The following is a 21574-nucleotide window of genomic DNA, read 5'->3' as shown; positions in this document are numbered from 1 at the left end:
ACTAAGATGTTATGATAGTGTTTTGTTCAATGTATATTCAAACTAATGAATCCTTAAGTGAAATCAGTATGGTCAACCTTTTGCCTTTTTACAAAGAAAAATTGGATTCAAAATACAACAAATCTCATAAATCACACTTGTAATATTGTTAAAATTGTAATTGTTATTGATTTACCTCTGAAAACTTTTTAATAAAATAGCAAAAAATTATATTTACAAGGCAGATGTAAGCAAAATCCTGACAGGTCAATATAACCCTTCTTATTAAATTATATATTACTGTGTTTTGGTAGTAATACATTTGGGGAGAGGACAAATATTACACACATTTCTGAAAATACAATACGAGAATTAACTGCACAATTAATAGAAATGTGTTTGTTGGATATTATACAATTTTCATAAATACAAAATTTGTGGAAATAGACACTTTTTTCAAGACTAGAATGGCCCATATACCTTTGTAATAGGCTACGGATTTTTATGACTAATGCATACTAATGATAGCACACATACATCACAGAGATGTCTATTTGACATCTGCATTTACATCTGGAAGACGTATTTTTTTTAGAGTGTTTGCTCATCTGAAATACGTCTATAGGACGTTTCCAATCAGATGTCAAATACACGTCTGTTAGATGTCTTTAAGATGTTTATGACTTAGAATGTATGTAAAACTGACATCTTACAGACGTCTGTCAGATGTTTGTACACAGCAGATGCTTTCCAGATCAAGTGATCTTTAACAGACATCTTGCAGACGTACGTGTGCTATCTGGGTAATGTATGCAGGATGTGGGTTGTTGACCATATATGTGGACTGAGATTCAATCAAACTTTAAATGTGCTTAATATTAATATGTTGTTGTGACCAGGTGCCACTTGATTAACGATTAACACTGATTTGATTAAAGGTCTGAAAAGTTTTGAGAACGACTGCTCTACACTAACATGCTCTATGAGTAAGACCGTAAGTAAACACTGGGATAAGACTGAGTTGACTCAACTAAAGTTGCCTTGTGGCTGTTATATTTTCTTGTCTTGAAGGTGATTACCATAGAGGAGTGGCTGTATGTGGTGACATGTCTCAAAGCTTCCTTTGCGTATTTAAGTAAGAATGTAGCTCGTCTGGTAGAAGAGACAGTAAACCGGTAAGGCCAGCAGAAAAGTGAAAGATGCAAAAGGACGTGTTGACGCGTTTCTGAGGGGCTAATATGTCAGTCAGCTTTTTAAGCCCTCCGTGGAAGGATCACTTCTGAGATTATCAGCACTTTATTTTATTCTTGAACCAACTCTTGAACCAAAATGGCTATTTGGGTTATCTTACCAATTGTTCTGTGTGCCGTCTCATTCATCGGGTGTTGGACAGTGTGAGTTGACAAGATTTTTTGACATTTTTTCTACATTTAAATAACATATTACACATTAATGATTCTCAACTATAACTCTGATAGAGATTTTATGTTAGTCTTTTACTACTGTTAAAATTTTTTGCATTACTATTATTACTTACTGTTACTTTTACTATTACTTACATCTCTTTTCCTTTGCTGAGATTACTTTACTAGCTAGATATAGACACACAGATAGATACATAGAAAGACAGGCATAGTAATTTAGGATGTTTTAGTCATAATTTATTAATATCTGCATTATGAGATTGGTGCTGACGTGTAAATGATCGTTGCATAACCAGCTTAACAACAAAGCAACAACAAAAGAGGCACATCATTTCAGTGATGATGTCACACGCATCAAGGCACATTATTCTTTAAACTCAGTAACCGAAGTCAGGATCTCAAAGATAAGTCAAGGCTGGTCTTTTCTGCTCTTAGAAAAGGGAGTCTGATCTCAGACAAACATTCACATACAATGTTAAACGCTCATCAATTTATGAGTCATACTCTATAAGCAGGTTCCGGGTTACTTATTAAACAATCCTGATGCATCTCTACTAGAGCAGGAACACTAAACAGAATTAGTACAGAAACAATAAAACATGCTACACAATAGTTGTATTATTTTGGGTCAGATTTTAGTACTAGTAATTCTTCCCTGTGTTCATGGTAAAAAGTAATATAATATAGCTCTGCATCTTGAAAAACTGTAAAACGTTTTTACCAATTTCAACTTAAAAATTTAAGTTCAGCAGCTCCCTTAAAATTTTAAGTTAAATCAACTTGAAAGTTCAAATAATGTCAACTCATAAGTTAAATTAACTTAAAAGTACAAGTCATTTTAATTCATTTTATTATAGTAAGTTGAAATGACTTGTAGTTTTAAGTTAATTTAACTTAAAATTTTAAGGTAGCTGCTGAACCTAAGTTTTTAAGTTGAAACTGGTGAAAACTTTTTACAGTGTAATGTGATGATGCTGCATTGAAAAAAAAACAATAAAAACATATCTATTTATCTATCTATCTATCTATCTATCTATCTATCTATCTACCTATCTATACTGTACACTGTAAAAAACAATTTGTTGGGTCAACTTAAAATAATTTGTAACCTGGCTGCCTTAAAATTTTAAGTTCAGTCAACTCAAAAACAGTTTATTCAACTTGAAATGTTAAATTATACTAAGTGACAACTTAGATATTTGAGTTGAATCAACTTCAAATTTTAAGGCAGCTGGGTTACTTACACATCTGTTAAGTTTAGCAAACACAAATATCTAAGTTGTTACTTAGTACAACTTAACATTTCAGGTTGAATAAACTTATTTTAGTTGACTGAACTTAAAATTTTAAGGCAGCAGGGTAACAAATTATTTTAAGCTGACTTAACAAATTGTGTTGTTTATTTTTTACAGTGCATGTATCAGCTTTAACGCACTTATCAAAATAACAAAAGTAGTCAAATGTAAAATATTTCGGATCTGAAATGCATATCATATGTTTTGAGAAAGTGTAAAGTGTTATAGCAAAACAGGCAGTATTTTTGGAATCAGCACAGCAAATTAGAAACAAGAAAAGTACTGGATGTCATTCAGCAAATACAATTCAGAACAGTATAATATATGCCACTGTAAACAAATAAACTTGACTTAAAATGACTTGTTGTAAAGGGTTCTCCTGTATTTTTCTACAGATACGGACTTGCATTAAGTTTCAACCATGTCTGCTCACTTAACAACTGGTAAAGTGATGAGTTCAGCTAGTATCATTATTATCATTCTGTTATGCATGTCTCATTCTAAAATTGTTTTAACAGGGAATACAGAAACTCATGTCTCCCAAATGAAACAGGGGTTTGCTGCACCATGGATAATATCCCCACCGTAAGGTCTGTATAACACATTAACCTGTGAAACACCTGTTATTTTCCACTTGATAATCATAATGACGAGAGTTTTCTGTTTATTTTGCAGCACAAGTGGAACAAACTTTCCCGAAAATTCCCTTTTTACAGCAACAATAAATGCTGGTTCATTTTTGTGTGGGTATATATGATACATTTGTATCACTCATGGTACTAAATCATATTGTGTTTCGAACACACTGCAAAGAAAATCTGTGTAATACGTCTTCTCTTTCTCCCTGCAGTTCTGATTTTTTGCGTTTTCCATCATGCACACATCCTGGACAGGAACAGTGTTCATTCTCTACTCAGTAAGATTGCAATGATTTTAGGCTGTGTGGTGTCTGTGGGCGCGTTCATGGCAGGGAACTGCAATGTAAGTATAGATGAATACGCATCCATAATTTCACTTCGTGCTTACAGATGTATATGTGCTGACAAATCACTACACTGTAAAAAAAACAATTTGTTGAGTCAACTTTTTGTAACCTGGCTGCCTTAAAATTTTAAGTGCAGTCAACTCAAAAAAAAAGTTTATTCAGCCTAAAATGTTAAATTATACTAAGTGGCGACTTAGATATTTGAGTTGAATCAACTTCAAATTTGAAGGCAGCTGGGTTACTTACCCATCTGTTAAGTTTAGCAAACACAAATATCTAAGTTGTTACTTAGTACAACTTAACATTTCAAGTTGACTAAACTTATTTTAGTTGACTGAACTTAAAATTTTAAGGCAGCAGGGTAACAAATTATTTTAAGCTGACTCAACAAATTGTTTTTTTATTTTTTACAGTGTACAGTTCTAAAATTTGCTTAAAATGTATTCACCCCAGTCCATTCAAGATGTAGACAAGTTTGTTTCTTCATCAGAACAGATTTGGAGAAACCTAGCATTACATCACTTGCTCACAAACCAATCCTTTGCACAATAATCCACAACTAATCCACACGACTCCAGTCTATCAATTAACATCTTGTGAAGCGAAAAGCTGCGTGTTTGTAAGAAACAAATCCATCAACTTCAAACTGTTGTTTCTAAAATACTAGAGCCCTCGATCCATATATTGCTTTCTCCAATGAAAGAAGAAAAAAACTTGTCTGCATCAGGAGAGAGATACGCGTTTACAAGTGAAAACAGTCCAAAACAGGTGATGGACTTTTTCACTACAGGAGGCGTTATTATGGATTATGGACTCTTATTTTGGCCAAAAGTAGCAATTTAAAGTTAAAACACCTTAATAATGGGTTGGTTTATTACAAACATGCACTTCACTTTACAGGGTGTTAATTGATTGGATATTAATTGGACTGTTAATCATTTACTGTGATGTTTTTATGAGCTGTTTGGATTCTCATTCTGACGGCACCCATTCACTCGGTGAGCAAGTGATGTAATGCTACATTTCTTCAGATCTGTTCTGATCTACATCTTAAATGGCCTAAGGGCGAGTAAATTATCAGCAAATTTTCATATTTGGGTGAATCATTCCTTTAATGAAGGGACCTCAGGTGACTCGGCCTTAACAAAACACTTTCTGTACTTTCAGTGGCCTCACTCTGAAAAAAAACAACAAAAATAAAGGTCCTCAACCATTTTATAACACAACAGGTTGTATGACAACATTCATGTGAATTCAGTCATAGGTGGAGTCACAAAACAAACTCTTTCCATGCTTGGTAGACCGTTTCTTGTAGCTAAACTGTGTAAATATGACGAACATGCATTATCTGATGTCTGACGCTTTAATGACAACTTTAACCTGTTTTTTAACATTACAGTACATTTAACAACATTTTTATTATGGAATCACATGACAGCTTGTCTAGCACCCTTGTCTAAACCAGAGTTAACTGAAACATTCTCTTTTATTTTCTGTATTGACATCTATAGTTCCATGAAGAACTTTTAACATTCTTGGAAACTTTCCATATCACAAAAATTTCTTTACAGTTTGTTATATTCTGTATGTTTTTCACATTAATGTAAAAAATGTTGTTGTTTTTAAAACTGTTCACTTAAAGGTTCTTTGAGGAAGCCAAGAATGTGTGGTGAAATGACCAAATGGATCTGAATAGATATTGTTTCCTGTGTTTTCTTGCAGCCAGCAGAGCTGGTGTTGCTCCATTACCTGGGAGCTGCTGTGAGCTTTGTGTTTGTGTGTCTATACATGACCATCCTGACCTCCCTCACTAGTAAATGTATGCTGACGGGATGTGAACGGGTTCTCTACCCACTACGCATCACCTCCTCATTCATCCAGATTTCTGCCACCATCCTCTGTATCCTTTTACGCTCACATATTTTGCATTATGCATGGTAATGCTGTTTAACTGTTATGGTTCAATATGTCTATGCTTTAAAAATGTGGGATTGGTAAAATTTTCTTTTTTGATTCTCTGATGAACAAAAAAACTTTTTGGGGCAGACTGTAGATATTACTCACGTCTGTCCAAACCTTTATGCATTTCTTTCTTCTGTGAAACACAAAGGAATATATATTGGAGAATGTTGATAAGCAGTTTCGGGTTCTGTTGACTTCTATTGTGTTTGTTGTCCCTACCTCTTATTGTTACCAACATTCTTCCGAATATCCTCTTTTTGCGTCAAAGAAGAAAGTCAGTCATACAGGCGTGGAACTACATGAGGGTGAGGCAATGATGAACTCTCCCTTACAGCTATTTATTTAAATCACAGTTGTTTTTCCTCCATAACTCTTCTTTTATCAGATGGCATCTTCTTCATCCAGGAGAGTTACTTCTACAAGCACATCGCTGCTGTGTTTGAATGGTTTCTGTGCGTCAATCTGGAGCTCTATGAACTCAGTTACACTGTGGAGTTCTACTTTTTCTCCTCATCAATGCTTTCAGTACTTTTATCAAAGAAAGACGAAGAGAAACCTCTCATTTTAGCTTAATGTTGAAAATCGATAGTTTTTCCGTTATGGATTTATAATGTAAGACATTTTAAATGTAACCTCATTCAAGCAGCAGGTCTACTCAGGAGGCATTTGAAGACTTGTAAAGGGTTTGCACATACTTTTGAAGTTGTAATACAATGTACATACTCTTTGAGATAGCAAGCACTGGATTTAACGCAGGATACTCTGATTTTTTCTCAGAGTGGAGCAACAGGCACTTTGAACTTCTTAGTTTCTTCCAAAGCATCTTTACTTTCTAAATACTTTATCATTTAACTATGAAAATACCTTACAAATGCAATATTTGACCTCATATCTAGATTTCCTGTGTGAGAGAGTAACTTGGTTTGTTTACCTCGCACTTTTAATCTAATCACTCAGTCCCTTGATAATGTGGAAATCAACTGCTGGCAGGAAATATATATTTGTCAGAAATGAATGTGTTGTAAGGTCTATGTAGAAAATGATAAGAATATCCCATTCATAGTCACAGGTTTATCTCGAATTAAATTATTTTTCATTATCCCTTATTATAGTGTCAGAACCTCAAAGGGTGAATTCAGGAGAACGACTATGGCTAAGTGGTCCAATTTACCTGAAACGACCTTCTAAAGATCAAAACGGGTCTAATTTTCTTGGCAAGATCATTGGCAAGTTTAATTGACTCTTCCGGAGGGAAATTGATTGACAGGCGAACTGACCAATCAGAACGCCGAATCTACAATTTCTGTCCGACAAACAAGCAAGAGAGTAGATTAACGTCGTTGCACTTTAACGTGAAAAATGGCGTGTACTGACGTCTTTCCGCTGTCGAAACAAGACCCAGATTGATGTTCATTCATGCTTATTTCATGCTATAACTAGTAAAAAAGAAGAGATGGTCACAGCGATCTGTCACGACACATGAAAGAGCCACAAAACGGTATTTATTGTTTGAATTTCTTAAAAAATGACAAAATTTGAACACTGAATATGGCAACCCTGGTGAAAAAACCAGCATATGCTGGTAGGTATGTTTTGATGCTGGGATGCTGGTTTAAGCTGGTCCTTTGCTGGTTCATGCTGGTTCTTGACCAGCAACATGACCAGCAAAAACCAGCAAAGGACCATCTTAAACCAGCTAAGGACCAGCATAAACCAGCAAAGGACCAGCTTAAACCAGCATCAAAACATACCTACCAGCATATGCTGTTTTTTTCACCAGGGAAGCCATTTTAACATTTAATCTATAAACCTTACTAGTATATATTTTCATGCTACTAGTACTTATTTTTAGATACTAGTATCTTTTCCATTAAGTACTAGTACTTGTTCATTAGCTACTAGTGCTTAGTAAGTACTAGTGCCTTTTTAAGAGATCCAAGACTTGTTTATTAGTACTTATTCCTTACATACTAGTACCTATTAAATAGATACTAGTACTTATTTATTAGATAGTACTTATTTCAATAGCAACTAGTAACTATTCTGTTATGATACACCATGGCTTGTCTGACATGGGAAATCTTAACAAAGGGGGGCGGGTCTTTGTGAAGGGTCAATTCCTGATGTTTTTTCACTACCACAGAAAACTACAATGCAAAACCTGTATTTCCTTTTGTCAAAGCAAGCATTTTTTCATTGCTTCTGTATGATTGTTGACGTTTATGGTTGTACAGGTAGAACTCATATCTACTTGTAGACTGTACAGCATGCATGAATCGATTTGACTATGCTGAAATGACCAACAGGATCTTACCAAACACACACACAGGTAGCAATATAAAGTCAAGATTGGTGTACAGTAATTCAAAAGAAGCACTAGCACCTGAAACACCTGTTCTGTGTACTTCTGACACACCCATTGTGTTTAACTAAGATCATTCTTGCATAGTCATGTACTTGCGCAGGTGAAGCTCCAACTCAATTGTTTTTCTGTTGAAACTTTCAGGTTTAATGGGGTAATCATCTAAAACATAGTTTCCTTATTGCCCTTTTTATTTTTAAATAATGTAGTCTGGATCTATGTACTGGCCATGAAGACTCAAAATTGTTTTCACAAACAATCATTAACTTATAGTTTACTTTGTGCTATACAATCTCAAATACTGCATGATTCAGAATGGCAAAGAAACATCCAGAACATGAAGGGGAAATACAGGACAGCTTGTTCAAACTTCTGAACTCTCATAGTGAAGAGGCGTGACTGTTTGGAAAGGTTATGCATACATACTGCTGTAAGACAAAGATACTAATGCAGCTGAGGACTTTGGACGTGTGCTCAAGAACAGTGTTGAATGAAGAAATTAGTCTTAAAGCCTGGAAACCAGTTAGCATATTTGCACGTAATGTTTGTTCTGTTGTCCCAAAGTCTAAGGTGTGTGGCAAACACAAGCTCAAAGTAGTTTCTACAATATAAAATACATCAGCAATGGCCAACTTGTCTTTTATTCATGCTTTTATGCATCTTGTAGGCAGTTGCTAACAAGTTGTGGGGCATTTGCTCCAAGGAGGCAAGGGAGGCAGTGTCTCCTCAACAAATAGAGGGTTTGCACTTACGTTGTGATTTGGCCAGTTACCTGGATGTGCAGCCATATTGGTGATACTCAGATGTAAACAACAGCATGGACTGCATGGTTATTTTACTACTGAATACATTGTTCTGCTAATTTATGCTGTCGAAATCACCGAATAAAAACATTTGGAAGCTGTTAAAACATATAGCGACTTAGTAAGCAGGAAAGTGTGCAACATTTCGACAAACTAATTTGTCAATTTATAGAAACAGGAATTCATTAAGATTCTAGCATTCTAACATTTCACCTACCTGACCGGAAATTATAAGAACAAACACAAATGTTGTCAAGATTCTTTTCCTGGAAATCCTAGTTCAGTTTAGCCAACCACAAACGCCTTTTGTTCCTCAGACAGATTTTGGCACTTTTCTTCTAGATTTGTTACAACTTTTGGTAGTCCAAATTTGGTATAGTACTCCAAATGTTTTTCCCGGTCCAACTGATTAGCACAGCCCAAAGCATGACAGTAATTGACCATCTTCAGCAGCAATAATCAGCAAAATATGCAAGTTTCTTTTGGTTCGGTGGCAATGTTTACATTCAGTGCCACCAATATGGCCGACTGATGACGCGCCGTGAAAACACACTATTGGATGAGAAAAAAACTCATTGTACAAAAATAAAACAATGCAAATATTACAAAATATGACATTAAAAACATATAAATCACTTGTTTTTCTAAAGTAACACCATCCAACAGCAACACCCGCAGGGAAAGTTACAACGGGAGTGCGCGTCTTTTTCACCTCCCCTCAGCCTATTAAGTTTTAACAGACACCCTAAGCATGCGGTGAGTTTGGTGGTAGGTAACTGAGAATGAATGGGGGAAAGTCAGAGAGGAGGCAGTGCCTCTAATGCAAACTGATCACCTGTAATTGGTTCAAGCGATAAATCCCACCTCTTGTGTTTGTGCATGGTTTTGAATCAGTTTGAATGAACAATATAATGGTGTTAATGGCCAGAATAATAAAAAAGTAAACAACTCACACACTTAGATATAACCACTTTGTCAGGTCAAAATTGAACTTCAAATGGCCTGAAAACATGATGTTGTTTTTTAGTAAGCGGTCAGCTTGTTAAAATTTAAGGTACATCTCTGCGTCTGTGACCAGTGTTTACCGAGCTCTGATGACTGATGTTCCCGAAAGTAAGAACTAAACTAAAAAAAAAAAAACACTAAACTGATGAGATTTATACTTGAGGTTTTAATAAATAAAATAGAATAGATATAATTAATTACATTGTTAATGTAAAAATACAAAGTAGAAATCTTTCCTGGTAGTGTAAGTAATGTTTATTTAACCAAGAAAATGTGACTGTGACATGAGTTTACATTAAATTAAAAATAAAAAGTGGTAGAAGTAGGGACTTTCCCAAATAGCACACGTACATCTGCAAGATGTCTGTTAAAGATCATTTGATCTGGAAAGCATCTGCTGTGTACAAACGTCTGGCAGACGTCGGTGAGATGTCAGTTTTACATACATTCTAAATCATAAACATCTTAAAACATCTAATAGACGTCTATTTGACATCTGATTCGAAACGTCCTATAGATGAATTGCAGATGAGTAAACACCCTAAAAAATACATCTTGCAGATGTAAATGCAGACGTCAAATAGAAATCTCTGAGATGTACGTGTGCTACCAGGGTTGGCTCCTCATTTCAGCCCAGATAGCACATGTCCGTCTGCAAGATGTCTGTTAAAGATCTCTTGATCTGGAAAGCATCTGCTGTGTACAAACATCTGGCAGACGTCTGTAAGATGTCAGTTTCACATACATTCTGAATCAAACATCTTAAAGACATCTAATAGACATCTATCTGACATCCTATAGGAAACGTTCTAGATGTACTGCAGATGAGCAAACAATCTAAAAAATGTGTCTTGCAGATGTAAATGCAGATGTCAAATAGACGTCTCCAAGATGTACCTGTGCTTTCAGGGAGAACACTGCACACCATAGATAGATAGATAGATAAAGACTGAAAGAGTTGTTCAAAGCTTAGTGATGTGCTCTAGCTTTTTACTTCTGGTGATTGTACTTATGCTTCAGAATTCATAAAGCCGTGTTAATTTGTGAAGACGATCTAATCTCATAAACTTTTGTTAGTCACAGAGTTTACAGTATGTTCTGCAATAATCCAAAGTCCAATAAAAAAACCCTACTGGATTTTTAATCAAGGGAACTTTCTGGTTTGGCTTACAAAAACACACTGTACCTGCACTGTACTTGAACTCAAGCAGTTGCTTAAAATGAGAGCAATAAACCTTTTGAATTGGGGTGTTAAGATTTTGTATTCATGACCTATAGAGTCAAATCTAATAAAAGGAGTCAAGAGAATAAAGAAACAGGAAAAGACTCAAACGTTAATGCAAAGCACATAACCTTTACTTTGAAAGAAGGTAATATACATCCTGGAATTACAGATAATAAAGATACATTATGAGCAAAATAAATTCACAATGAATATCCTCTCTTCTTTCACTGATCCAAAGAGTGGGGCAAACTAGAAAATGGCTACAGTATCAATAAGGAGAAAAGTGGTAGCAAACCTAAAAAGCATGTATGTCCAGGCATTCACTGAATACACTGTAAAAAAAAAAAAAAAATGAAAACAGCAAGCAGTAGTCCACATTGCTAAGAACCTCAAAAAAATAAAGAAAACAGGAGCTTGATTTTCATGGTGTTCCTCTTACTACATAGTTCAACTGCAATGCATATATCATAAATAGATGAAGGGGAGAAACACAAGTGTTAGATAGGTCTACAAGCAAGATGCCTCAATTCCAGCATAGCTGAAACAATAAATGACCACTCCTCCAAATTCCAAACTTGGAGCGCGACCAAAAGTAATCCTTTACAAACCTTTAAGATAGTCAGTCTGCAGGCGCCTCTGCAATCACTTCTCATGCCAAACACCTCCAACCAAAGCATGTTAAAACAGTTTGGGCCCTTAAAATGTCCGTGTGGATTAAGTTGTGAGTTAATTTGTTCGTCTGACGATGAGAAACACTTCGTGACGTGACGCGTGAGAGAAAAAAAAAGGTTAAAGCAAAGAACGGCATGTCTCTTATCTAAGCCTTAGAACCTCTTCAGCTAGGTAAGTCTCGATTAGTCCTTTAAACTCTCCCGAACGACTAAAATGATATCAGTAACATCTAGCTCAACTCGTATAGCTTTAGCTGATGCGGTCCTCTCTCAGGTCTAAACAAGCAGACGTCCCTCGATCCACACGGTAACGGTGCTGATCATTTCAGGCTGGAGAGCACTACATTTACATATTTGACTTTTTTTTTCTTTTCTTAAAAAGGAAGGACACTACAGTAGTTGACAACTCAAAAGTATTAATGTGATGCAAATTTGAAATTTTATAAACCTACAATGAGTTGAAATTAGTTTTCTTCAAACTGAATACATGTTCTTTGTTGTAGAGCCACTTTTGCTAGAGGTGTCGTCGTGTGACTGGTATCCGATGAGGGTTTTGCCTGGGAGACTCAAACGTTCTTTGTATTGTTGCCTAAAGGGGAAGAACAACAGATTTCACCGTCACAATGAAGCTGTCAGTACAGAAACCGCTAGATATCAGCAGAAACATTTCAGGTTTTCCTAAAGAATTTAATATTTCACTCAAAAAGGATGTATGAAATTGATTAAATGTGACCGTAAAGACAAAATGTTACAAGAGACTTATATTCTAACTTTCGATTCAAAGAATTCGGACAAAATGTATCATGGCATCGACAAAATTATTAAGCTGCATAACTGTTTTCTACTTTGATGATAAGAAATGCTTCTTGAGCAGCAAATCAGCATATTAGAATGATTTCTGAAGGACCACGTGACACTAAAGAGTATTGATGCTGAAAACTCAAAAACAGTTAAAACATGTATAAATATGTTACAATATTACTGTTTTTACTGATGACTTGATCAAATAAACGCAGCCTTGGTAAGCATGTTCTTTCAAAAACATCAAAATATCACATTTTGGTAGTCAGGGTTTCAGTCCATTTCAGATCAGGATACGTGTATCGTGAATTATTTGACTTTGATCGGGACTTGATCGTGAATCATCCGATTTGAATCATTCAGTTTGCTAAATGATTCACAAACCCATTTGCAATCCTCGATGCGAGTCTTGATCTAAAATGATGATTCGCAAATCATTATTTAGATCTGAACTTCAGGGTGTATATCGCGAAACATTTGATTTGAATCATTCAATTTGCAAAATGATTCACAAGTTCCACAAGTTCAAGTTCTGATCTGAATAATGATTCACAAACCATTTCAGATCAGTAGTGCAGATCATAAATCATTTGACTTACACTGGAACTTTGGGTATCATGAATCATTCAATTTCAATCAGGACTTAAATTCGTGTACTGCAAATCATTTGATTTGATTAATTCAATTTGCGAAATGATTCACAAACCAGTTACGATCTAAATCAAATGATTCCCGATACACGTTCTGACGTTCCAATCTGAATAATGATTTGCGAACCATTTCAGATCAGGACTAGGAGCAAAGAGCGTAAATCATTTTAGACTTGAATCAGTCATTCAATCACTTCATTTGATTTTAATCATTCAATTTGAAAAAATGATTCACAAGCCCGTTAAAATCTAAACCAAATGATTCGTGATACATGCTCCAAGTCCCGATCTGAATCAAATGATTCGCAACATGTGAAGTTCCAATCCAAATCTGATCTAAATTGCAATACGCAATCCAATTACAGTGCTTCAAAACACTGAATCATTTTGCAACGCAATGGTTTAACTGATATGGAGTTTTGAAAAGCTCCGTGTCGCCCGTCACGGTGCCATTTTAAAATTGTTACAAGTGATGTTGAAATTAAAAAATGAACGGCTCTTTTAATTTGATCTGGTTTTTGCCAGTGAATCGCTTGAAACGAATGATGGAAGTCACAAGTTTGAATCAGTGCGTTCCAGCGTAAATGACTCAATTGATTTGGTTCATCTGTTCCTCTTTTCACGTCTTTAGCCATGTTTACACTACATTGTCAGTACTACTACTTCATTACCTTAATTGTTTTCTGACATTAACTGAAGTAAGCGAAAAAGGTACGATGTCTTTTGAATTGCAAGAATTTTACTTAAAGATATGTGCTTATTAATAAAATTAAACACTTATTTCATAGATACACTGTCTGTCAATACTTAAAGCATCTTTCAAGTTTCTCTTCAGAAATATTGCTAGTTTTTAAGGGTTTCCCAGGCCATAAATTGCAAAAAGTCAAATTAAAGTCAAACTTCAAGCACTTTAAGCACCTTGTACGAACCTGGGTAGTGCATTTCCAATATTAGACCAAGTGGAAACATCTACCCTGTCCTGATTTGTACTTTAACTTTTTCAAGAATGTGTTGTGTCTTGTTGTGGATTGTACATAAGCAGCATACCCTATCGTCATGATAGCATCCCTGTTTTGGCAGTTGCCCGTCCAGATGGCTATTTTATCTCCCTTTGGCCTGACATTGACCACAGCTCCACACACGTCTTCACTGGCTTCATCAAAGGACTCGCCAATTAAACACAACAGCTGCAAACACCACAGACAAGTCAGTATGAAGTTGACAATCACACACCGAGCTGTCCAATAATCCATGTGAAAACGTGAGCAAAAAAGTGAGTCTTACAGTCTCCATCCAGTAGCGGTCAAGGTCATTGTGTCGTTGCTGTTTGCTGAGGGTCATTAACCACCTTCCACCGAGTTTATTCCTGTCATCCTCCCACATGGGTTTAATACCATCCTGAGACATACAAAAAAATATGTATATTAGTGTTTTGTTATTTTTGCTAAGTGCTGACATTCATCTCTTTATAAGCATGCAGATAATTAAATAAGCTGTCACAGAGTGATGCTCAGAAATTCAGAAATGCACCTGCTTTGCAGTAAAATGTTTGGTTAATAGTCAACCACGTGTTTCAGTTTGGCCATATACACACACACTTGCTCATCTTACCTTAAATAAACAGTAGTCACAGCCAAATCCAAGCTTACTGGGCTGCTGTATGTGATTGTATAATCTGAGGAGTGAAAGGAAATGGTGTCAAGTCAAACCCATCATCATTTGCCACTCAAATTTTCAAGCTTTGTTATAAGAAAAAAGGGGACTATCAATATATGACAAGGGAAAAACACTTACGCCCAGAAATCTTCCACTGTGTCAAACTTGGAGATGAGACGCAGATTTTCTGTCCAACTTTTGCTCTTGTCATTTTTGAAATACCAGAGAGCCCATCTGCAAGAACGCAAATAAGCACAGTAAGCACGGATCTCTTTGGGTTACTGGTTAATATTCATGCAGAAGAGATGACTCATACTGTCTTTTTTAACCAAATCGTGACTAATCTACAAAAATTCTAAATATTACGGGTGACAGTATTACAGGTGTAAGAAGTTCTGCTGCTGTTAAAGCTCAATTTCTTTAGATCATCAATGAATCTATTCACTAAAGAATCCTGAAAAATGTCTCACAGTTTCCATAAAAAAATATTAAGCAGCACAACTGTTTTCAACGTTGATAATAATAAGAAATGGTTCTTAAGCAGCATATCAGAATATTAGAATGATTTCTGAAAAATCATTAAAGATTGGAGTAATGATGCTGAAAATTCAGCTTTGAAATCACAAGAATAAATTACATTTTTAAATATATTAAGATAAAAACCATCATTTTAAATTGTAATAATATTTAACAGATTTATTGTTTTTACTTAATTCTGATCAAGTAAATGCAGCCATGGTGAGCTCAAGAAACTTCTTTCAAAAACATCTAGTGCAAAGAGGAACAAAAGTGAATTTTCACCTTCAACAATGTGTCATTCTACCCAGAAGTATAAAAGAAAAAGGGCAGAGAAACAATGCAGCTCCACTAAACAAAACCTGCTATTGTTATCAGTCATAATAAGAGGCTGATGAAACCAGCAGAGAGAGCTGGGGATCTGACAGATGCACCCTGTCACTGATACTGCGGGGTTATCTATACTGTGGCCTTGACCTGTGGTGAACTTTGAACTTTTGGTTATCCATCTACAAACTAGGAAGAAAAAAAAAAGAAAAAAAAAAAAAGGCAAAATGAAAAATTCTAAAAATGACTTAACTGCAATACAAACTGAAATTGTTCTCTCAAGTCTGCTGAAAGATAGAGTACAACTTTCAGTGACAGCTTTCAAAATGAATGAAGGTCCTCACAGATTTAAATATCACAGGAATAAGACAGAGGCAGTGAAAAGGCAGAAAGGGCTGGAATGAGACAGCTCAAAGTGTGAGCTCAGCACTTCCTGCAGCATGCTGGCGGACTGCCACCGCATCGCTCATATGACTTTTGAGCTCAGAATGACACTAAACACTACTACCACCTAAAATGTGACTCTCTCCACACCGTCACGCAAGACTAGAAAACGTCACATCTTCCTAATATGTCCTGAGTAAATATTTATCCAAGTACATGAAATTTTGAAGAAATCTGTTTAGAATTACAGTGAAATATTATGAACACTTTAACTTATCTAGGTCTGTCACGATTTCTTGATTCAATTAGGGTAAAAAAAAATCCTCTACTGCATTTTGCCTGTGTCGAGTAACCGGGATAATACCAGAAGTGGTGCATTTCACGGATGAGAATTATCCAATTTAGGGCCATCACTAATGATTATTTTGGAAATCAAGTAATCTGTCAATTATTCTGATGATTAATCGAGTAATTGGATAATTCTAATTACATTTTTTTTTGTAGTAATAAAAATAGACCCAAGTGAACATAGCATTTAAAATGTCTTAAAATACATGAAGAGTTCAGATGCAAAACCCATCTAAAGCCATCTCGGTCAAAAATGAGATAATGATACTGAGTGAATGCTCTCGACACATATTATACGTCCATCAAATACTTTTTCTTCAAACTCACTAAAATACCAGCCTCAGCCCAATCAGAAGTAGCGGTACTTGCATAGAAACCTATACATCTGAGCCTGATAAAAATGCATTTTTTAAAGAAAGACGTCAGATGGATTTAGCTGGTTTTGCATCTGAACTCTTCACATATATAATCGCAATGAGGCAATAATAATAGTTCAAATAAAGTATCAAAAGCAAGTTGAACAAAACTGTTAAAATACATAATGTATTATAAACAGTAGAGCTAATGTACATTACACACTATAACAAATGTCTGCAGAGGGCGCGTACGGCCTGATGATTGTTTTGACACTTTACTGTGCAATCGAATCAGTGTTTAATTAGGGCTGGGCGATAATTCGATAACGATAATTATCGCGATATAATTTTCCTTAATAGAGCGATATAAAGAGTTCGATAAATGTTCGATATAATTTTTATGCGCCAAAAGCAGAACGAAATAACGCAATCTCATTTGCGTGAGCTTACTAGAGAAGATGCATGCGGCACGGACGCACCTGAAAAGAATAAATTTAACCATATAAAACTGAGGTTGCTACAATTTTTACAGATGTTACTGATTGATCATGAACAAAACTGTACCTCTGCATCAAATGTGCATTTCTAAGAGACAAAAAAAAGTTAAATTATTATTATTATTATTAATATTATTATCAGACAACCCAAACCTGTTTCTTGATTTGAAACATGCAGAAATTAATTTTTCTATTTAGATATTTATTTTGTTAAAGAAAATTTATGGTCCGGTTTCTACAACTTTTCTACAACACTTTGGAGCAAAAATCTGACTTTAAACTTGAAAGAAATAAAGATCTGACATTTACTGTGATAATTATCGATATCGACTGTATTAAAAAAATTATCGTGATAATTTTTTTGCCCATATCGCCCAGCCCTATGCTTAATATTGATTCAATAACATTTAATTCAATTGTCGACTTAATCTTTAATATTTGGCCATTTTTATGATAGAAAGCTACACTAATTAAATTGTAGCATTTATGAATTCTTAATAGCATGAATTTATTGTGATTTTTAAATGGGTGTAATATGTGGAATGTGCCACTTGCTCGACACGGGCAAAATGCAATCAAAGATTTTTTAAAATCGAAAACTCGAATAGAATCGAGGAATCATTAAAGCCCAAATCCGATTACTCGATTACCAAAACAATGGTTAGTGACAGCCCTAAACTTACCTTTTGAATTTTCAGCAGCCATTACTTCAGTCTTTAGTGTCTCATGATCCTTCAGAAATCATATTTTTGTAGAAACTATAATACTATTTTTCAGAATTCTTTGAAGAACAAACTTCAAAAGAACAGCATTTATTTGCAACAGAAAATATTATAAACGTAATTTGTTTTAATAGATATTTTTTATACATTTTATGCATCCTGGTTGAATAAACATATTAATTTCTTTCCAAAAAATAATTAAATAATAGTAAACAAGAGAAATAAATCTGACCCCATTCAGATTGTCAGGAGAGGCCAAAAATGTGCACTCTCTTTTTAGTGATTTTTAATAAACATTAAATTCAGCATTTAAGCTTATCATAATTATCCTCATTAAATAAACACTATTTTGGCCACACCGTGGCTCTCTAGATATTTGTAAAGATCTCCTTTTAATTCAAGTAAATTCCCCATGGTCCCAGGACGACATGACCAATTCTGCTTGTCCCCTAACGCACTAGGACTGAATGAAGTTATCTGTGCTCAGTACAGCATGTGTTACAGATGTGTTGCATTGAGAACATCAAATTAAATTAAACAAAGAAGTGAAATTAATTTACCTGTTTTGCAAAGGGTGTTTGATGTACTGTTCAGGACTTGTCACAGCAGTCGTCGTAGGACTATCAGCACGGCCTTCTTCATTTTCAGTTCCTCGCTATGTAAAAACAAAACAAAAAACAATTTAGTTTCCCTGCCTTTTCCCAGTAAACTTCAGCAAGTTTTACTTCACAAAAAGCAACAGAGAGAATTTTCCATGATTTTAGAACTCCTAGAAACCCCCAGATTTTTCCATAACGGTGGGAAAACCGATTACAGAAAGTTAAGGGTCATTCCACACATGCATAAAGAAAAATCCTGACAATCACCTCAAGTCGTGATCCTCTGAGACACACAACCTTAAACTGACCTACAGCACATTATGTGCACCTGTCAGCCTGGCTTCACCGCTAAAGGTGCTCTTGGACAACCTGAGATCCTTCTCTGAATAAAGAGCAAAGATACTAAATGGAAACAGCTGTTGCAATTGGCTCCTAAACCCCAGAGGACATCCGATCAGACTGACTGGACCTTCAGGCCTGTTACCAAGACAACTAGCTCGATTACAGCATGTTCTTCATGCAATGTATCACTGATCACTCACTATAGAGTCAGTAAGTGTAATTTCCAGTTCAATTTGGAGTCATACACCCTCTACTGTCGGCTACGGTATAAGCTTCTCTAAACACATGCTCGCTTATTTCAGCGATCAATGACTTTAGAGCTTTTCACAGAATCAAACTACATGATAATTCAGTCTTGCACATCGAAACGTCACATTTCATTGAAATAATGAATTACGAAACGCATTTAAGCAGCCACGACTGAGCACGCTAGCCGATGACTGTTAGCCATGAACACACGTGTCCAGATGTCTGGAGATATGATCTCATCACATCGAGACGAGACAAAACCCGTCACCATCCATCCTAAAAGCGTTATGGGATCATTACACCTATCCGAAATGCCCCGTTAACGGCTGTGAGGACTGATGAATTGTCGTTGTCCGGACCCTCCCTGTCTCTAAAGTCACCAGCAGCAGTGCCGCCCCGAAACCCCCACTGAACGCCTGAGGGACACCTCCAGCTTTTTAACAGTGCTGCTCGCTGTTTAAACATGTCCCGCAGACAACACAACAAACGCCGCTTTACCATTTCTGGTCGCCGGGAAGCCCTAAATGAAAGAAACCCGCTCCCTCTTACCGGCTCCGAAGTCGCCATCTTGCCTGTGAAAATTCTTCTGACCGTTGGACGCTGCTGCGTCACGCACGCGCTCGACAACCTACGGAAGCTGGCGGGGCTCAATCGCGCCAAACGCGCTTGACGCGGGAGACAGAAACGCTATTTCGAAACATACATATGTGACCCTGGACCACAAAACCGGTCATAAGCGTCAATTTTTCAAAACTGAGCTTTATACATGATCTGAAAGCTGAATAAATAAACTTTCCATTGATGTATATGTATGTAAATACAGCTATTTGAACATCTGGAATCTGAGGGTGCAAAAAAAATTAAATATTGAGAAAATCACCTTTAAAGTTGTCCAAATGAAGCTCTTACTAATGCTTGTTACTAATCAAACATTAAGTTTTAATATATTTACAGTAGGAATTTTACTAAATATCTTCATGGAACATGATCTTTACTTAATTTCCTAATGATTTTTGGCATAAAAGAAAAATCAATAATTTTGACCCATACAATGTATTTTTGGCTATTGCTACAAATATACCCCAGCGATTTAAGACTGATTTTGTGGTCCAGGGTCACATATAAAATCAAAAGAACCTCTGAATCGTATTACGCTACCAGTCAAAAGTTTTTAAAGAAGTCTCTTCTGCTCACCAAGCATGAATTCATTTGATCCAAAGTACAGCAAAAGCTGTAAAATATCAAAATATATTTTCCTCTTTAAAATAACTGCTTTTTATTTTAATATATTTTAAAAATTTATTCATGATGATTCAAAACTGAGTTTGTAGCTTTTATTACCTAATATAACAGCAATTAAAGAAATTAAAAATAAATACGGTTGAAAAATCAGTGGCGTGGGATCCTCACATTAGCTGTTTTGTTCTGAAGGCCTATCAGGTCTGTTTCCGAATGTGTATTCCAGTCCAGACTGCAAAAAGAGGCTTGGATTTGTGACTTCGTCCTAAAACACTTCAATCATCCTACATACAAAGCTCCACTTGCATTCAGCAGGAGATGTGCACACCCTAACCTCCCCCACTTTTGTCTGCCTGGCTCTCCTGCTCACCCTGTACTCCAGAAATCACACAACTGCTCTTTAGAAGGCTTAAAGAGCTTTTTAGAAAGCCTTTAGAAGGCTGCTTTCCTTTATATTCTCTATTGTCTTTGTTTTCATTGTCATTTTTACAGATCTGTTTATATATGGCACCTGTCACTATTCACCTCTAGCATTCTCATAACCTCTGTGCATGACATTTCCACGATGAGGTTTCCAGGTTTACTGAAATTATAGAAAAAAAGTCCACAGGATGTTTAGTGAAGAGAGGAAAAACCTTGGGAGGACTAGAGAAGCTAATTTGTTTTAATTTTATTAGTAAAATTACTGATGACTTGAGCATGAAAAGAGATCAGAAATGTGTCAAGGGAATATGTATACATCAGTATACTTTAAATTCAAATATTATGTAACCCTAAAGTTCAAGTATACTTTATGTAATTACTAAGTATACTAATATCAGTATATTACTCATATGCAGTGTTGGGAAGGTTACTTTGGAAAAGTAATAGGTTACAGATTACAAGTTAGCCTGTTTAAAATGTATTAAATAGTGTAACTATTTCAATTATTTTATTATAGGAATGTAACTGATTACATTCGATTAGTTTTCTACATGAATGTTTTCAGGAGTTAATCATTTTGAAACGTTTAAAGCAGGCAGGGTTAACCTTACAGTAGTACTCATCACTTGAATTAAGATTATAATAATTTAATTTTAAAGCACAGCCACCATAAAATCAGACTTTAGCGCCTCGTTTTACTTTGAGATCTGAGGTTAAATACTGATTTAAAATCATAACGAGATGTAGTTTAATA

General features: G+C 35.5%; 2 protein-coding genes across 3 annotated transcripts; one reads left to right on the top strand and one right to left on the bottom strand.

Annotated features, from left to right (window-relative positions):
* The first annotated feature begins 678 nt into the window (after positions 1-678).
* On the top strand, positions 679-11400 carry si:dkey-228d14.5 (uncharacterized protein LOC796266 homolog). The gene is made up of 7 exons (XM_051126118.1): positions 679-1373; positions 3094-3141; positions 3217-3288; positions 3374-3441; positions 3549-3679; positions 5406-5583; positions 6031-11400. The coding sequence occupies exons 1-7, from the start codon at positions 1309-1311 to the stop codon at positions 6216-6218; spliced, it is 750 nt and encodes a 249-aa protein (XP_050982075.1). The 5' UTR covers positions 679-1308; the 3' UTR covers positions 6219-11400.
* Positions 11150-19824, bottom strand: eif4e1c (eukaryotic translation initiation factor 4E family member 1c). 2 transcript variants are annotated; one of them, XM_051126121.1, is made up of 7 exons: positions 19708-19824; positions 18529-18623; positions 14957-15052; positions 14774-14837; positions 14447-14560; positions 14210-14349; positions 11150-12300 (listed from the first exon to the last, which is right to left on the bottom strand). In XM_051126121.1, the coding sequence occupies exons 1-7, from the start codon at positions 19723-19725 to the stop codon at positions 12186-12188; spliced, it is 642 nt and encodes a 213-aa protein (XP_050982078.1). In that variant the 5' UTR covers positions 19726-19824; the 3' UTR covers positions 11150-12185. The 2 variants fall into 2 exon arrangements, with proteins under 2 accessions (XP_050982078.1, XP_050982077.1); XM_051126120.1 differs by having other exon boundaries at positions 19657-19740.
* Positions 19825-21574: the final 1750 nt, after the last annotated feature.

The sequence above is a fragment of the Labeo rohita genome, chromosome 13 (genome assembly GCF_022985175.1).
Source record: "Labeo rohita strain BAU-BD-2019 chromosome 13, IGBB_LRoh.1.0, whole genome shotgun sequence".
Lineage (NCBI taxonomy): Eukaryota > Metazoa > Chordata > Actinopteri > Cypriniformes > Cyprinidae > Labeo > Labeo rohita.
This window is presented reverse-complemented; position numbering and strand designations above follow the sequence as displayed.

What these genes read in the sequence shown, in the direction of transcription:
- si:dkey-228d14.5 (XM_051126118.1), top strand. Translation starts at nt 1,309, where the DNA reads ATGGCTATTTGGGTTATCTTACCAATTGTTCTGTGTGCCGTCTCATTC. An exon ending in AAATGCTGGTTCATTTTTGT is followed by an intron (nt 3,442 to 3,548) that starts GTGGGTATATAT and finishes TTCTCCCTGCAG; the next exon opens with TTCTGATTTTTTGCGTTTTC. An exon ending in GATTTCTGCCACCATCCTCT is followed by an intron (nt 5,584 to 6,030) that starts GTATCCTTTTAC and finishes TTCTTTTATCAG; the next exon opens with ATGGCATCTTCTTCATCCAG.
- eif4e1c (XM_051126120.1), bottom strand. Translation starts at nt 19,725, where the DNA reads ATGGCGACTTCGGAGCCGGTAAGAGGGAGCGGGTTTCTTTCATTTAGG. An exon ending in GTGACTACTGTTTATTTAAG is followed by an intron (nt 14,561 to 14,773) that starts GTAAGATGAGCA and finishes TGTATGTCTCAG; the next exon opens with GATGGTATTAAACCCATGTG. An exon ending in ACCGCTACTGGATGGAGACT is followed by an intron (nt 14,350 to 14,446) that starts GTAAGACTCACT and finishes TGGTGTTTGCAG; the next exon opens with CTGTTGTGTTTAATTGGCGA.